The sequence below is a fragment of the Pteropus vampyrus genome, unplaced genomic scaffold, assembly GCF_000151845.1.
Source record: "Pteropus vampyrus isolate Shadow unplaced genomic scaffold, Pvam_2.0 Scaffold135, whole genome shotgun sequence".
Lineage (NCBI taxonomy): Eukaryota > Metazoa > Chordata > Mammalia > Chiroptera > Pteropodidae > Pteropus > Pteropus vampyrus.
Window position 1 is genome coordinate 1,387,424 of NW_011888916.1, and position 16,696 is coordinate 1,404,119.

General features: G+C 43.1%; 1 protein-coding gene, 1 long non-coding RNA gene and 3 other non-coding genes across 11 annotated transcripts in view; 2 read left to right on the forward strand and 3 right to left on the reverse strand.

Moving 5' to 3' along the window:
- CUNH1orf228 (chromosome unknown C1orf228 homolog) overlaps positions 1 to 7,303 on the forward strand; it is a 40,261-nt gene extending 32,958 nt beyond the window's left edge. For 5 of the 7 annotated variants that reach the window (XM_023534971.1, XM_023534974.1, XM_023534973.1 and 2 more), the window contains exons 8-12: positions 4,800 to 4,919; positions 4,998 to 5,070; positions 5,178 to 5,307; positions 5,394 to 5,471; positions 5,734 to 7,303. In XM_023534971.1, the coding sequence (XP_023390739.1) occupies positions 4,800 to 4,919; positions 4,998 to 5,070; positions 5,178 to 5,307; positions 5,394 to 5,471; positions 5,734 to 6,006 (674 nt within the window). In that variant the 3' untranslated portion in view covers positions 6,007 to 7,303. Of the gene's footprint in view, positions 1 to 4,799; positions 4,920 to 4,997; positions 5,071 to 5,177; positions 5,308 to 5,393 lie in introns of all 7 variants that reach the window. The other 2 variants (XM_011367565.2, XR_002782147.1) reach the window with 2 other exon arrangements.
- LOC111744428 lies at positions 1,698 to 9,459 on the reverse strand. Its single transcript, XR_002782148.1, has 3 exons — positions 8,971 to 9,459; positions 2,395 to 2,520; positions 1,698 to 1,839 (listed from the first exon to the last, which is right to left on the reverse strand). It is a non-coding gene; the product is annotated as an uncharacterized LOC111744428 (long non-coding RNA).
- Positions 3,262 to 3,372, reverse strand: LOC111744447. The gene has a single exon (XR_002782170.1). It is a non-coding gene; the product is annotated as a U5 spliceosomal RNA (small nuclear RNA).
- Positions 9,332 to 9,448, reverse strand: LOC111744445. Its single transcript, XR_002782168.1, has one exon. It is a non-coding gene; the product is annotated as a U5 spliceosomal RNA (small nuclear RNA).
- Positions 9,460 to 15,693: 6,234 nt separating the features above from the next.
- LOC111744444 lies at positions 15,694 to 15,908 on the forward strand. Its single transcript, XR_002782167.1, has one exon. It is a non-coding gene; the product is annotated as a small nucleolar RNA U3 (small nucleolar RNA).
- Positions 15,909 to 16,696: the final 788 nt, after the last annotated feature.

Sequence of the window (16,696 nt, forward strand, 5' to 3'; positions counted from 1 at the left end):
TCATCAAACTATTTTCAGTAACAACTGAACCATTCCCACCCGCAAGGTATGAGGGTTCCAATGTCCCCACATCCTTGTCAACACTTGTAATTGTCCTTTTTTAAATATATACAACCACCGTCATGGATGTGGTGTGGTGGTACTGCATTGTGGTTTTGATTTGCATTTCCCTAATGGCTAAAGGTGTTGAGCATCTTTTCATGTGTGTGTTGGCCATTTATATTTCTTCCTTGGAAAAATGTCTATTCAAGTCCTATGTCCACTCAAAATATTGTGTTCTTTGTCTTTTTGCTCTTGAGTTGTAAGAGTTCTTTATATATATTCTGAATTCTAGAAAGGTTTCCTCCATTCTGTACGTTGTCTTTTCACTTTCTTAATAATGTCCTTTATTGATTTACTTTTAAATTATTTAAGTTTTTCATTCATTCATTTACTTATTCAACAAGAGTGGGCACTGGGCTGGGCACTGAGCATGTAGTAACAAATGAAACAAACTCCCTGCACTCCTAGAGCTTGTTACAGTAGTAATAATAATAGTAATAATAACTGATAATCGCTGCAAGTGACTGATGGTGGCTATGTGACAGGCACTGTTCTAAGCTCTTTAATCATCTCATGTAATCCTCAGAACAACTCTGAGAAGTAGGTACTATTATCACCCCTAGTTTACAGATGAGGAAACTGAGGTACCGAACAATTAAATAGCCTGTCCGAAGTCTCAAAGATGAGACTCACACCCAGGCAGTCTGGCTCCTGCACCCACCTCCTCATCGCCACACTATCCTGTCTCTCCAGCATTATGAGAACAAGACATTTTTCTTTCACCAGTTTTGAGAAGCAGACAAAACCTGAGGATAGGCAACGCCATTATTATTACAATAAAATGTAGTTTTTAAATTATGTTTTCTCAGCTCCATGCCCTTCACTGGGTCAAGCGAACACCACAGGGTCTCATTTTTAGAACTACAGCTTTTGCCCCACAGAACCCTGTGCCTTTGCTCTCCTCCTCTGAGCTCACACAGCAGTCGTTTCGGCTTTTTCTGCTGGGTAAGAGGCTACCTGTCCTGTGTAACTTCATTGAACCACAGTCACAAGGCTCTGACACTAACGGGTAGTTCCACGTAAAAATCTGCTGAATACACTTAAAAGATATGTTATTTCCCCCAAAATTATGTGAGCGCTTCAACTGGACAGCTTAGCATTTATAATTTTCATTATACAGTGTTCCACAGTTTTTTGTTTTTAATAGAAAGCCCTCAGGAAAACTTGTTTCTAATTTCTTCATTTGCCTGGACTTCAAAACCTCTGTGTCTTCTTCCCTGGCCTGGTACTCTCTCTCCTTGTCCCCCTGGCATAGCAGTGCTCACCTCAGATGTCAGGAGCAGGTCAAAGTGCCAGTGAGCAGGCTGGTTGGGCTTGGTGAGACTTGCCCAGAAGAGCAGATACCAGTGGAAGACACGCAACAGTAATTCTTGATTCAGCAATTCATATACCCACCAGAGCACATAACATTAATTAACTTTGTTGCCTGGCTTTTTAAAAATGAAATAGCACATAAAATATCTTTGTAATGTTTTGACATTGGGCTTTGGATAGAATGTGTTAAAAGAGGTGGCAAAATGTACCGGAATCAGAAACAGAATGCAATTGGTCTGGAAGATAACCTGACACAGGTTTCTTCCTTACAACAGCGCAACTTGCCAAACGTATATTCTTACCTCATTGGAAAAGGAAGCAAACCTATGCAAGCACTGAAGCACACTTCTCATCTGTGGCCAGCAGATGGCAGTCGTGTCTGGAAGTGAAGAGAAAGATCTGGGACTCTGGTTTTCCAAGGCTCTAGGAGAATTGTAAAACAAACCTCATCAGTGCTGAGTGCCTTGGAAATAGTTGCATGGCACAACCACAATTCCCAAGTGCAAACCCATTTCTAAGGCTCCTTCTGCCAAGGGAATACCAAGCTGCCTGCTGCAGCCCAGTCTCCTCTTCACTCTGATTCCCTGGGCAAATCATTTGTTCTGGGTTTCTTCAACTATCAGACAGGTGATCACCTTGCCTAGAAGTGGGGGGTCTATGGTTCCTCTTTGGATCGGAGGAATCTTTCCTTTTGCACTAAAGTTTCCACTGAGTGTCAGTGGCCCACTCCTTGCATCTGTTCTGCTTGCCATTCTGTTCGGTCAGCACGGGTACTGTACCTGACACGTACTCAGTCGATACTTGCCAAATGAATGAACATGGGCCCTGCAGAGCTGCTTCTTGGCCTCACTGGACGTGAACTCTCAACCACTCAAAGCCTCCTGATCATACCTTCCTCCCTGAATACTCTGATCTCTTCCTTCCCAGACCCCTGGCTTCCTCTGATTTCCCTGGAAATAGTTTCTCGGTCCTTCGTACATTTCTCTTCTTTCATCAGTCCCTCAGTCGTTGGTTTCTTTTTCTCTCAAGATTCAATCCCAGGTCCTCTTCTCATCTCTTTTCTTTCTGTGGTATCTCATCCACTCCCATGGTTTTAATCACCACCTATAATGATAGAAACGATAATGGTTAACCTTTATAAAGTATTTCCTATATGCTAAGTACCACTCTAGCTCTTTACTCATTTAATCCTTACAAGAAACTGATGAAACAGTCAGTATTATTAGTAGTGTTTTGTGGATGACGGGCACAGTGGTTGGGTGACCTTTCTACAGCTCAGACCTCTCTCTTGAGCTCCAGACCCTTATTTCCATTTGCCTTCCCAACATCTCCCCCTGGATGTCACTGACCATGTTCAAAACTGGACTCCTGATATTCCAGCTGTGCACCTGACGCACTCCTCGCTGCTCTAATGAGGCTCACAGCTTCCAGCTGTGCACCTGGGTGCGCTGTTAGCTTTGGGGCGCTAGGAGCCCAGGTGGCAATGGGACCCGACCTACTAGCGTCCCCCTTGTAGCTGGGGTGGAAGATAAGGTCACCCAGTTCTCAACCATTATTAGAAAAAGATGGTCCATGTCGCAGCCTTGGAAAACTACAGACTGAAAACCTCAAGTTTTCAGAGACCCAGTGGTCCAATTCTGCCCGGGTAATAGAGAGAGACAAGAGTTCACATTTAAACTTACAGAGTATATACCCTAGACCTTTCACGAAAACCTTAAAAACTGAAGGACAAAAAAGGGCCTACCAGACTACTTTTTAAAGGAACAAATTGGCTGTATTCCCTACTTAAGGACTTATTTGCTTTTCAACAAATCAGATATCTGTCTTTGGCAAACTGAATATTGAGCTTTACCCAAGCAAGGTCTCAAATAACTCACCAATTCTCCAAGATTTCTCTCCATGGAAATCTTTAGTAAAAAGTAAAAAACTTTTACCATTCTGAAAAGAAACAAGAGTGTGTTTTCCTGTCATACCCATCTTCCCACATACTGGCCTGTCCCCCAACACTTGTGGAGCCTTTGCACCTGCCAATGAAAGCTTTTCTCCCATTGTAGAGAATTATCCCAAACATAGTCTTACTGGATAAAATCTCCTGACAAGGGAATAAAAGATTAATTTTGGTTATGCAAACATAATACTGTTAATGCAGCGATTCGTCTTATGCAAATAAGCTAGTCAGGGAACCAAGAACTTTTCCCTAAGTCCTGTTTCCCCAGGAGTAAGTGGAGAAATAGGCCCCACTTGGCTCCTGTGCTGAGGACAGCACATTTCTAAGTCCTGTCCACCATGCAGCAAGCACACGTGTTTAGAATAACATTTACTCTGGGCGGACCATGGTATACCGGCACATTACCATCTCACCCTGCCCCTTTCTAGCTCTGCCTCTCTTTGGTTCCTCTCTCTTCACAAAAATATGCAGTCCTCCCTATCTTCCCAGGCACTTCTACAGCCTACTGACCCCTTTTATAGCACTTGTCACCATACCATGTGCCTGGCACAATAGGCATTCTGTGCAGATTTGCCAATAGGCTGAGTGAATGCTGGAAGGAAGAAATGAGTGGAAAATATCTACAAAAAAATCCCTTCAATAGATTCCAATTCCCTCCTCCTTCCTAACCAAATCTTTCCTTCCTTTTGCTTCCACCACTTCGAAGCTGTGGTACCTTAAATAAAGTGCTTTACCTCTCTGAGCCTCATTCCCTCAGCTGTAAAATGGGGATAACAGGCATAGTGTTATTGCAAAGCCAACCTCATGTAGTTATGGTGAGCTTCAGTGGGGTACTGTATGGAAAGCCCTTAGCACAGAGCCGAGGCAAAGAAGGGCCCAATAATGATGGTTCATCAGAAACTAAAGCTACTCTAAACTGCTGTCCACCTTCTTTCTACCCCTTTCTCATTTTCTGCCGGACATTCTCCCAACTATTTACTCTCTCTCCCTCTTACTCCTTGTCTTTCCCCATCCTTGTCTCCCTTTGAAGACCCAGCCCTTCCCTCCAGGAATCTTTCTGGATTCCTCAAAGCTGAAGATGGCCCTGCAGAGGTGGGACCTCCAGCTCTGACAGTTGCTAAGCCTCCTTGATGGGTGGGCTCGCTACTCAACCCTTCCTCCTCCAGCTATGGCTGGTTGGGTCGTGGGGGCGGCTGGATGCCCCGCTCCTCCTCTTCCTTTGTAACCACAGCTCTAAGAAGGCAGGACTGAGGTGCTGCCTGCCTAGCTGCCCCCACACCCCTTGCTCAGTGCTGGCCAATTAAAGGTCAGGAAAGGTCCATGAAGAGGGTGAGGGTAAAGGGAAGTTATTTGGTTCAAAGGGCTCTTTGCTTCCTTGGTGGGGGTGGGGAGTGTTGGAGTGGCAGGCTTCTCCATCGTCTCTGCCCTTCCCAAGCCATCGAGCTGATCAAGGACCTGGTCAACTACGAAGTGTGCATAGCGCTGCTCCAGGGCCTCGTGCACCTGCTGATACCGTCCGTCAAGACCAATAAACTGCAACCCAAGATCCTCAACGGTAGGGATCTGCTGGGATTAGGGCGGAGGGCACCCGGCGCGGGGAGGGACCCCTGCCTCACAGCCGCCCCTTCGCCAGACTCCACGGTCCTCCAGCATACTGCCAACCTGCCGGTGTTCCTGCAGCAGGCCGCGGCCGCCAAGGCCATCGGGTAAGCGGGCAGCGGGTAGTGGGTAGATGCAGCCAGTAGACCCGGGAGGGCTCGGGCTGGCGCCGGAGAGTCCCCAGTAATCACCACAGCCCGAATCCCCGGCCCAGGGTCCTGGCGCGCGGCAACACGAGCCTCGCAGAGGAGATGCTGCACCTGCGCGTGGTGCACGGCCTGATGGCCGCCATGGGCAACACGGACCACAGCAACAGCCAGCGGCAGGCCAGCCTCACGCTGGAGGTGAGCAGGCAGCAGGCGGTGGGGCGGTGGGCACCAGGCGTGGTCACCACAGGCACGCAGCCCACCCGCCCCCTGCCCCGCTGCAGTACTTCGTGCAGCTATTCCCGCTGGTGGAGGAGCACGTGCGCAGGTCCTTGGGGGAGAAACTCTACGAGCTCTTCCTTGTAAGTGTTCCCAATCCGCCCTGGCGGGGAAGGAATGGTGCCTCCTCCACACCATCCCTCCCCTGCTACACCCCCCACAAAGATTGGGCCTGGTGGCCCGGTGCAAGAGGGTCTGTCTGGGCTTGGGGTCTTCCCCTCCTCCGGCATCTTTCCTTTCCCTTGCCTGCTCCCTCCCTCCTGCAATATCCCTCTGCTCAAGCCCAGCTCCAAGTCCAGACTGCCCCGGGCACCCCAGCTGTGTTTCCCTTGCTCCTGTCCTCAGAGCAACCCTGAGGACTTGCACATGAAAATAGATAGCATTCAGGCGGACATCTTGGCAGCCAACAAAGTCAACGTTACCAGAGGTGAGTGGGGAGTGAGGGGACCTGGAGCAGAGGTACAGCCAGCACCCAGTCTCAGGCTCACCTCTCTGTCTCCAGCATTACACTTCAGTGGCCTTTCACTTAGCGGCAGGAGGCTTTACCTAGGCCTTCCTGATCAGGAGCAGCTGGACAACGTCACACACTCCCAGGAGGACATGGAAGAAAAGGAGTAACAGAGCCTCTGAGGCAAACCAGGAAGGTCAATGCTGTGTGGCAGAAAACCCAGCAGAAGGAGCTTGAGTCCGTCTCAGGGCCACTCCACTTGGCCTTAGGTGGGGGGCTGGGGGTTAGGATCGTCAGTGGGGGAGAGGGAGAGCTGCCCGCTGGGAAGAATTCAATAAAGTCTTGCTATTTATGTGTTCTCTACGTGTGGAGGGCGGAGGGAGGTCAAACGAGATCAGGCCCTAGGTGCTCTGTCTCCCATTACCTCTGACTGGTCTCCTGCTTTTCTCTTTCTCCTTCACTGGCTCCAGACACACTGTTGTGTGTTTCTTAACTGATAAAGGAGCTCTTACCTTAGGACTTTTGTGCTGACTTTTCTGCTGAACGGTGAGAGAGGTTCTGTTCTTAGAACCTCTTACCACAGATATCAAACTGCACAACTAAGTCCCTCACCTCCTTTCAACTCTACACAGTCACCTTCTCAATGAGGGCTATTTTTTTTTAAGTCGCAATCCACACTACCACTCCCAATTCTTACACTATGTCCCCCAGACTCCCTTACGCTGCTATTTTTTCCCATAGCACTTATTTATATATTTATTTATTTATTGTCTGTCTGTGCATCTGAATGTAAGCTCCACTAGGCAAGGATGGATGATGGATGGATAGATAGATAGATAGATAGATAGATAAGAGAGAGAGATTTTTTTTCTTTACTGATATATCCCAAACACTGAAAACAATGCCTGATACACATGAATAAATAACAGAGGTATTGTGAAGGGGTTGTCCCTCAAAACATAGTAAATGGTAGGACGGCAGTAATTCTTCATGGTGCCACAAGAGGGCGCCACCAACCCTGATGTTGTCAGTCTTAGGGGCCCTAGCCCCTCCCCAAATGATTTTGAGCAGCAGCTTTCTGCTATTTAGGCCGAGAGTGGAGAGAAAAGTCAACAAAAATAGTTATGCTTCCATAAAGCTAAATAGATTTCCCATTTTAAAGAAACGTCCTGTCCTTTGGGGTCAAGTCTTTCTGTTTTTAGTCTTGAAGTGGCCTTTCTTTTGTAAAACAAAAGTAAAAAATATAGTCAGTGTACCCCAGAAATTTTTTGGAAATCTTAACTGGAAAATCCAAAATCTGGAAACCACTGGCCTAAGGTAATCATAGTTTAATAAAAATCATGGAACTTTAAAAAATGAAATCTTAAGTATAATACAAAAATCTAAACCAGCTATAGCTGTGCTACCCTGAACAAGCCCAATCCCGTCTGATCTCAGAAGGTAAGGGTCAGGCCTGGTTAGTACTTGGATGAGAGACCACCTAGGAAGACCAGGTGCTGTAGGTGTAAAAAATTTTTAAAAATAAGGTATTGTAAACTGACAAGGTCCTTGCAATCTGTGAGGTCAGCCAAAGGTTGCCGCTCCTAAAAAGAAAAATCTAAAACAAATATCTCTAACTTTCTGTGTTTACTAAGTTATTTGAAAGTTTTAGCTGTCGCGACGTCATCTCTCAATACTTCATATTATGTTTCTACTAAAAATAAGGACATTTTCCTACATAATTACAATACCATTATTGTGGTAGTCTGAGTAATGACTTCCAAATACGTCTATATCCTAATCGCTGGAACCTGTGAATATGTTACCCTACATGGTGAAAGGGACTTTGCAAGTGTAATTAAATTCAGGGTCTTGAGATGGGCAGATTATCTTGGATTATCCTGGTGGGCCCAGTGTAATCACAAGGGTCCTCACGAGAGGGAGGCAAAAGGATCCTGAGTTAGTACTAAGAGATGATACCACAGAAGAAGGTTGGAGTAATATAAGGAAGGAGTCCTGAGCAAAGGAATGCAGGCAGCTTCTAGAAGTGGAAAAGGCAAAGTAACAGACTTTCCCCTGAACCTTCTAAAAAGAATGCAGCCCCCACAACATCTAGATTTTCTGACCTCCAGGACTGTAAGAGAATAAATTTGTGTTGTTTTAAGTCACTAAGTTTGTGGTTGTTGCAAGAGCAACAAGAAAGCTAATACGATTATCAATTCAATATCTAAAATGAGTACATACTAAAATTTCCATAATTGTCCTAAAAGTGTATCTTCTGTTTTCTTTCCTTTTTAAAAAAAATATAGAATCCAGTTAAGGTTTGTGTATTGCATCTGATTGTCACGTAGTATGTTTATTTTTAAAGTTTAAATATATAACAAACAATTCCTTGCTGTCTTGATCCACATAAAAATTTGAAATCAGATAAACCTGAGAATTTTCTATTTTTAACATGATCCAATTCTACTTTTAAAGCTAAATTATCTCTTTAGGAAAAAAATACATAAATATGTGTCATATAAAAAGCAACCAATTACATTTAAATTTTGTTAAAGCTTTTTAAAAAGCAGTCACACAAGTGCAACCCTTGGAGCCAGAGCCCCAGAGAGGTGGTCCTTGCCTGAGAAAAATGTGGATAGGGCCAAGCTTGAACTTTAAAAGTTTTATTCAAGTTTTCAACAAAAGCAGGTTAACTAGATATTCTATAGGTAGTAAACATCTATTGGGCGACTGCTCAGTGCCAGGCCCCTGAGCTAGGCACAGGAGGTAGTTCAAGTTAATGCTTAGTAGCCTCTAACGTGTAAGCATAAATTCGAAGTCTAACGAATGAAGTGTATCCGCCATCTCTGTGAATGTACTTACAACAACGTGGCTGCTAGCGGGTAAGGCTTTGGCTGGCAGGCCTTCCTGAGATGGCCCCTCCCTCCCGGGTCCTCCTGGATGAAGGCGCTTATCCCTCCTTCCTCCATCGGGGGTCAGCATCGCCTCTCCAACGAGAACATGGAATTCCGCGAGAACGAGCAGTACAATCCAAAGCACGCCAGAGACATGAATATTTCTCTAAAGACAGCTTAGAAGGCGGGGATGTAACGCCGCCCACGGTGAGAAGTCGAGTCGGCATCTTGGAGCAGTAAGGCGACTTATGCACCCACCCATTCTTCATCCGTTTATCCAGACGACAAATCGGCTTTGTTGGTGGCCCTGGGCTGGCTTCTGAGTCCAAGGGGTAAGAGACATACGTGGAGCACGGTGACCGGTGCTGCGGGAACATTTTGATAAGGGGAGTTTTGTAGTAGAGCCACCCAGTTTATTAAAGAGAAAGTTGCAGCTAAGAAACTCGGACATTCCCGGAAAAAAAAAAAATTGCTTTTCAAAGATCAACTAACGCGTAACGTAAATAAAGCGCTTTATTACACTCTTTTATTTCAGATCACACTACATTGCACGAATGAGCCGGTCATCTAGGTTTATCCAAAAAGACAAACTCATTTTCTGTTTTTGAACACTCTTGGTAGCCCTGCAAAAAGCAAGGCCTCAAAAAATTGGGTAAAAACTCAGAATTGTTCCTCTCCACGGAAATCTTTAGTAAAAGGCGAAAGATTTATACGATCTGAAGAGAAACCAGAGTATGCTTTACGACCCTGCTCTCACAGTTCTCGGGTAACTGTACCTCCTAATTCATCAATGGTCATTAGTTCCTCAAAAGCGCTAGTGACTTCTACCTTTAGTTCAGACAATTCTGTGAAAACATTCTCATTTTTATGGGGGGAAAAGGAGACAAAAAGAAGAATCCAGCCTTTTTAAAGTAGGAAAGATTATGTGCAGTGCATTGTGGGTATGTAAATTAAGCTGGGTCACCAACCTGGTTTCCGGAAATATCTTAAAATAGCTGGTTAGTTTTCCTTCTCCGCCTAGGGCCGCCATGGCGCGGGGGTGGGGCAGAAACCAGATTGGCAAGACTATATATAGAAACCTGGTTCAACCAGAAATAATGACTTTTATAAATGGCTCGCTGTTAAAATTTCTCTTGAATTTAAAAAAAAATTAAAATTGACTTAAAAAGTCTTGAAAATAATTGTCTTCAAACATTCATTCAACAAAAATTCTATAAGCACTGTGTGAAACCCTGAGCTAGATTTTAGGAGATGGGTGGGTATGTGTGATGAGCACTGATAACGGAATGTTCAATGACACATGAGCCAAGCACTGAAGTCTCCAAAGAAGTAGGGTAGCTTGAGCATTCTAGAAGATAGGCACCATAATCAGTGTGAGCTCCAGTGGTGAAAGGGTAAGGGGCTAAATGGCAGGGACCAGATTTTGATGGGCGTTCAATACCAAGCTATCAGCTTAGATTTACCTTGACAGCAATGGAGAGCCATTGAAAAGCATTAGAGGAGAAAAATATGATCAGATTAGTGATTTAAAGCAGCATCAGTATCACATGGTGTTATTCGTGTTATGAATTGAGCTGTGACCCCCCCCCAAATTGATATGTTGCAGTCCTAACAGCTCTGCACCCCAGAACGTGTCTTCATTTGGAAATAGGGTCATTGCAGATGTAATTAAGATGAGGCCTCCAGAACTGTGCTACAATCAATTTCTGTTGTTTAAGCCAAGGGTTCCGAACCCCCAGGCCCTAGACTGGCACCAGTGGTCTGTTTGGAACTGGACCACACAGCAAGAGGTGAGCGGCAGTTGAGCAGGAGTTTCATCTGTATTTGCAGCCGCATCCAGCACCACCTTATCACCGCCTCAGCTCCACCTCAGATCATCAGGCATTAGATTCTCATAGAAGCACTGGTCCCTGGTGCCAAAAGGTTGGGAACTGCTGGTTTAAGCCAGCCAGTTTGTGGTGCCTTTTATGATACCCTAGGAAATATGCCTACTACATCTGGGTACTTGTTAGAAATGCAAGTGATTGGGCCCCGCTCCAGACCTACTGAATCAGAAACTTGGGGTGGGATACAGGTATCTGAGTTTTAACAATCCTCAGGTGATTCTGATGCAGGCTAACTTGAGAACTACTGGACACTCATTCTGGCTAAAGTTTGGAGACCATATGGTGAATAAGAAATTTGGGAGATGTGAAGGAGGAAAAATAATTTTCCTTCTACCCATCTAAGTTCTTCTAGCTGATATAATAATCAAATTGACATGAGACAGATTAAAAGGAGAAAATCAAATTTATTACATATGTACATAGGGGGGTTCCATAAGAATATGGGACCCAAGGACAAATAGGGCAGTTAAGGCTTAGCTGTCATTCTGAGCTAAGGAGAATGGTGGGGATGGGGGGGAAGAAGGGGCCTCCAGAAGACTTCAAAGGGGAGGAAGGCAATTCACATAGAAATGGAAAAGCAAATATTTGATAAATAAGTGGTTGCTGGGCCATCTTTAACAATGAGATGCAGAAAGGACTTTGATCAAAGGGGCTATGCTAGGTTACCCCCTGTCTATCACACCTTAGTTCATATTAAACTATTGTTATCTATGATGATAGCTTCCTTTGTGGAGCAGATTCTCTATTTAAAGCAATTAGGAGGAAGGTCAAAGGTGTTTCCTGAGTCTTTCATTTCTTAAATATAACCAGCTTAAAATAATATCTTAAAAAAGGCATATTTGAGAGTGGCAACTTCTGCTCCCCCTCAGAGACAATTTAGGATACTAAGCAGTAAAGCCAGAGAGCAATAAATGGTGGCCTGGTCCAGGGGAAAACCTGGATTTGCCCAAGGAAAGAGTGTAAAGTAAGGAAAGAAAACCATCTGGGATAGGTCCCTAGAGAACGGTGGCCTAAAGAAGGGGTGCAGCAGAAGGAGCATGAGAAATTAGGAAGGTTGAAGGAAAACTAGGAGTATGGACAACACAGAAATCAAGAGCAAAAAAGAAAAGGGTGAGTTCTGTCAAAAGAGTGATCAAGTAAGATGGGGACTGCAAAGTCCATTAGATTCAACCCCAGGGCAGTTGCTAGTGACCTTGGCCTGAGCTGTTTCCAGAGTGAGGGTGATGGATACCCAACTACAGGAAGTTGGTGACCGTGTGGGCATCCCTTTTGAGAAGTTTGACCCTGAAAAATTAAAGAGAGAATGTAGCTGAAAGGGGTGTGACATTAAAGGCAGCCTTTTTTTCCCCTTTCATAAATATTAGGAGAGTGTTAAACATGTTTAAACACTGATAGGAAGGATCCAGTGCAGAGGCAAAGAGTAAAGATCCAGGAGAGAGGAATTAAGCAATAGATGGGAGGGGGAAGTGGGAGATGGATGAGGAGAGTAGGGGGATGGCGGTCTACCTCAGGTTAAGAGAAAAGACCCAGATTCTGACTCTGGTCACAGGTAGAAGGAGGGGAAGGACAGAGTGTAGGTAATAGCTCCACCACAATGATGATCATTTATGGAGCTGGTCCTCTATTTTGTCACTCTCATGCAGTTCCTTCTTCTCTCACCTCTCTTGTCCTCCATCTTCCTCTACCTTTTCAGCATCTGGCAAAGCCCCAATCTTCCACGTTTTAAGCATCTGTCCTATAGCAGTTGGGCTGCTGGAAAAATCAGACAGCTGAGCCAAACCTCTCATGAAAGCCCCACTATTACTTGACATGTTGCTAGTTAGCTATTCCCACTCCCAAGACATCCATGTTATACCTTCTCTCATCAAAATCATCTCACACCACCTCCCCAACTCTCATTCTCAGCAGATAACCTCACACAGATTTCACAGAGAAAGCACAAGTCATTTATTTCCCTTACCTTCCCACCTCCTAGCCTAAAAGCCCCAGTCTCTGCCTTCCTCCTATCAAAGATCCACCCCTCCTCTAGGGCTTGTATCCCACCCCAAGCCCACAGAGCCTGTGCTGCTTTCACATATTTCCCCTCACAGCACCATCTTTCTGTCCTCTCTACCGGTTCTTCCCTGAAGAGCAAGTAGGCTCCATTATCTCCAAACTGAAAAAGAAAGGGAGAAGGAGGGAGGAAGAGACTGGGGGAACAAAGAGGGAAGGAACCCACTAGACTTACAACACCTTCCAGCCATGTTCTCCTTATGGAATATGGTGATCAACTACAACAACAATAAAATAACTTCACTGTTTTATTTTATTTTATTTTTATTTTTTAAGGTGGCATTGGTTAATGAAATTCAGTAAGTTTCAGCTGTACACTTTAACAACACAGTGACTTTAACAATAAGGCATATACGTATTTACACTGTGTTCACCTCCCATAGTTAGATTTCCTGTCGCCACATATTTGACCCCCTTTGCCTCATCTACCTACCCCCCCACACACACACTCATAACCACTAGTCTATTGTCCACGTCTGTGAGTCTCTGTCTGTTTATTGCTTTTAGGTTTATATCCCACATATAAGCAGTAAGTGGTTTTCAACTTTTTCTGTCTGGCTTATTTCGCTTAGCATGATTGTCTCGAGGTTTATCCATGTTGTCACAAATGGCAGTATTTCATCTCTTCTTATGGCTGAGTAATATTGTATATATGTACTAAAGCTTCTTTATCCAATCATCTATCGTAGGACACTTTGGTTGCTTCCATGTCCTGGCCGCCGTGAATAATGCTGCTATGAAAATCAGTGTGCAAATATATTTTCAGATAGGAGTTTTCACCGTGTTTTTAATATAGAGATTTCTGTCAGGTTTTTTTTTTTTTTTCAAAACAAAAACACAAACTTTCCTGCAACCACAGAGAGCAAATGGAATTTTTCATTCTAAACAGTTTCCACTGAGCTTGACCTTAAGAAACTTAGTAATCGTTACTGTGGATGTATTTACATCAACTGGTACAATTTTGAATGAATTTTTATATTAAACTTTGAAAAGTGACTTCTACAATTTTCTAAACAATGCCTCACAAATCTTGAAATTGATTCAAACATCAGGGACTTCAACATGTATTTTAATTAGGTAAAATAACTCCTATCGTAAAATGGAGTTCTTAGTTTTCTCCTGTCTCTACTTCCTAACTTCTCTTGTATTATGATTTTAAAAATTCATCATGAACTGCTTCTAACTCCACTGAAAAGTATAGAGGACAAAAACATACCTGATGCTTAGATTTAATTGGTATGAACATTTCTTCAAATGTGCTTTAGATCTGTTTGAAAAGTAAAAGAGAACCTCATATAGCTCTCTTTCCTCCATCTTGGAGCACGTGGAGGCCTGCCAGGAACAGGACTTCTAAAATGACAAACATGTCCGGAAGGGTACAGTCCAAGGCCATTCTTGCTGGCTGTAAGCGAAGTCTCCAGAACTAGAGAGAGCACATAGCTCTTCTGAAAACCGAAGGTGAACAGAATTCTCTCTAGACAAGAGATATGCATATGTAGACAAAGCAAAGAACAACAGTGACTTCTGGTGTCAAACCAAACACTCCCAGAGTGATCTGGGAAAGGTAATTTGTGCCCATGGAAACAGTGATGGAGTTCATGCCAAATCTTGAAGCAACTTTCCTGCTAAGGCCTTCAGACACAAAATCTGCATGATGTTATACCCATCAAGGATTTAAATTCATTGAAAAGTAAATAAATAGAAGTGTGATTTTGTTCTCTTGTAAAACAAAGCAAAACCTTATACATACAGTCAAAGCCTGCAACGTACACCCACAATTCCATTTGCTCCCTTGTCTCCAGTAATACCCACTACTCTGAAGTTGGTATGTTCTCCATCCACCCTTGGTCATGTGGTGTTGCTGTTTTCACGATACATCATTACACACTTCAAATATGACTGCTTTTCTTTTCTTTTTTATTTTATTGTATTTGTTTTGGGTTTTGGTTTTTGTTTCTTTCAGTCTCAACGAGCTTCATCTCCTTAGTTATAGGACATGTCTTCAGATGGCTCTCTGGGTTGATTGTTCTATAATTTAGTTGTAATTTTAATGTGGTCATGGGAAGAAGCAAACACAGTGTTTACTCCGCCTTCCTGCCTGCTCCTTCCTTGGTCATGTGTTTTAAAAACTTATTTAAATATCATACCTTATCCATCCTTCTGTAACTTGCTTTTTTAATTCAACATTATGTTTTAAAGATTTATTTCATTGTATCTATAAGTCTTGTTCCAGTTCACCTATTTTATTTTCTGCATAATATCCCATTTGTTTGAGCACACCACAGTGCCCGGGATGTAAAAACCAGCCGGGACATTAAACAAAGGGACATATATAGTGACATTACTAGATCTGGGAAGGTTTCTCAGGTCTTCTATTATTGTAAACGAAAATGGGAATAGAATTGGTGACAAACTCACTGCATGTGAACCAATTGAATAGTTTGTTCATCTTATTAGGAAATGCATTTCCAACACATTTTTACTTTTTTGTGTTTGGACGTTAAATCCACCAACTAGCTTTATTTTAAGAACTCAAAAAGTGTGAACATATAGTGTATAAACATGATACAAAAACAAAGTTTTCCCACGCTAGTTCCTAATAACTCAGTTCCCCTCCCTGCCACAGTCATGCTGACCTGTCTATAATTCACCAGAGTTTGAAAGTCAAACTCTTAGCACAGCCATAGCGTGTAACTTCTAAAATTTACTAACCACTTGTATCCGCTCCGTTCTCACTAGGCAAGGGAAAAGCGCGCCATTTCCTGTAGCTTTCAGGGACGAATGCCTCATCGGTTTTAAAGATGCAAGTTGTGATTGGCTGTCATCCCGTATTATGTTAATGAAGCTTGGCAGCTTTAAATTTTTAAAATTTCTTTTGCACTCAAAATGTTAAAATGCAATGTTAAGTGATAGCATTGGAAAGACTGTACATATTGAAAAGCCTCTGTCTTTTTCCAGTGGAACCAGAACTAGGGAAACTACTTACCATGACTTAAAAGTGTACAGATACTATGGGCCTAGCGGAACTTGTCAATTTCAAATTAAGACTATACTTTCAGGGATCATTTCTATAGTTTGTTACTAGAGAAGTTTCTCTGAACGTGTAGAGCACCCGAAACCACGAGGAAGAGGTAGGACGTCCTCTTCTGAGCGTGAAGTGGGCATTTGGTGTTTCCGTGTGTAACTGCCACTTGCCGTTGATGATCGTTCTTCTCTTCTTTTGGAAGAGTGAGAGGGAGAGGACGTTGTCTGAGTGGTTCTACTTTTATTTGTTGAAAAATAGAGAAGACGTTAGTAGTTTTATGCTTCAAAATAGCTTCAGGTGTTTTATCTAGCTTTTTTGCTTACCAGATTTTCATATTTTGTGTTGCTTGTGGCGGTTTGCTTAGGAACTGATTCAAATTTCAAGTGTAAGCTTGATTCAGTTATGCCGCTGACAAAACACGTCAGCTCTTTGCTGTTAAAACGTTTAGCAGCTATGCGTTTTGGTCAAGGGACAGTCTTGAGTGGCTGCCTTTTGAGAGCCAAAAAGAAAAGCACTTTAATTAAACTTTTCTTGGCACTTTCTTGTTTTAAGGCAGTTGTTCTTTTTCTCTCAGCGCCATAATTATTTCTCTTAATTGTTTCTCTGGCTAAGTGCAACTTTATTTTTTAATTTTTTAATCAATTGTAATATTGATTAGTATGATAATATAAATTTCAGGTGTACATTTATAAGACATCTGTATATTCTATCGTGTGCTCACCACCCTAAGTCTAGTCTCCTTCCGTCATCATGTATTTGACCTCTTTTACCCTCTTCAACCTCCCTCACTCCCTAAGTTTTTACTTTTTAGGTTGAAAGTTTTTAACGTGATCACTTATATACTTCAAATAATGATAACACTCATTCAATCCAGAAGGTGTATTTTAACACTCAGAGACTTAAGGTAACAAGAAATCTTTTAAAACATATAGATGCATGTGAGCATCTTTTCGTGTTTACTGGTCCTGTTGAAGGACCTGCCCGTTCTGGTCTTTTGTCCATTCTAAACTTGTTTTTGTCT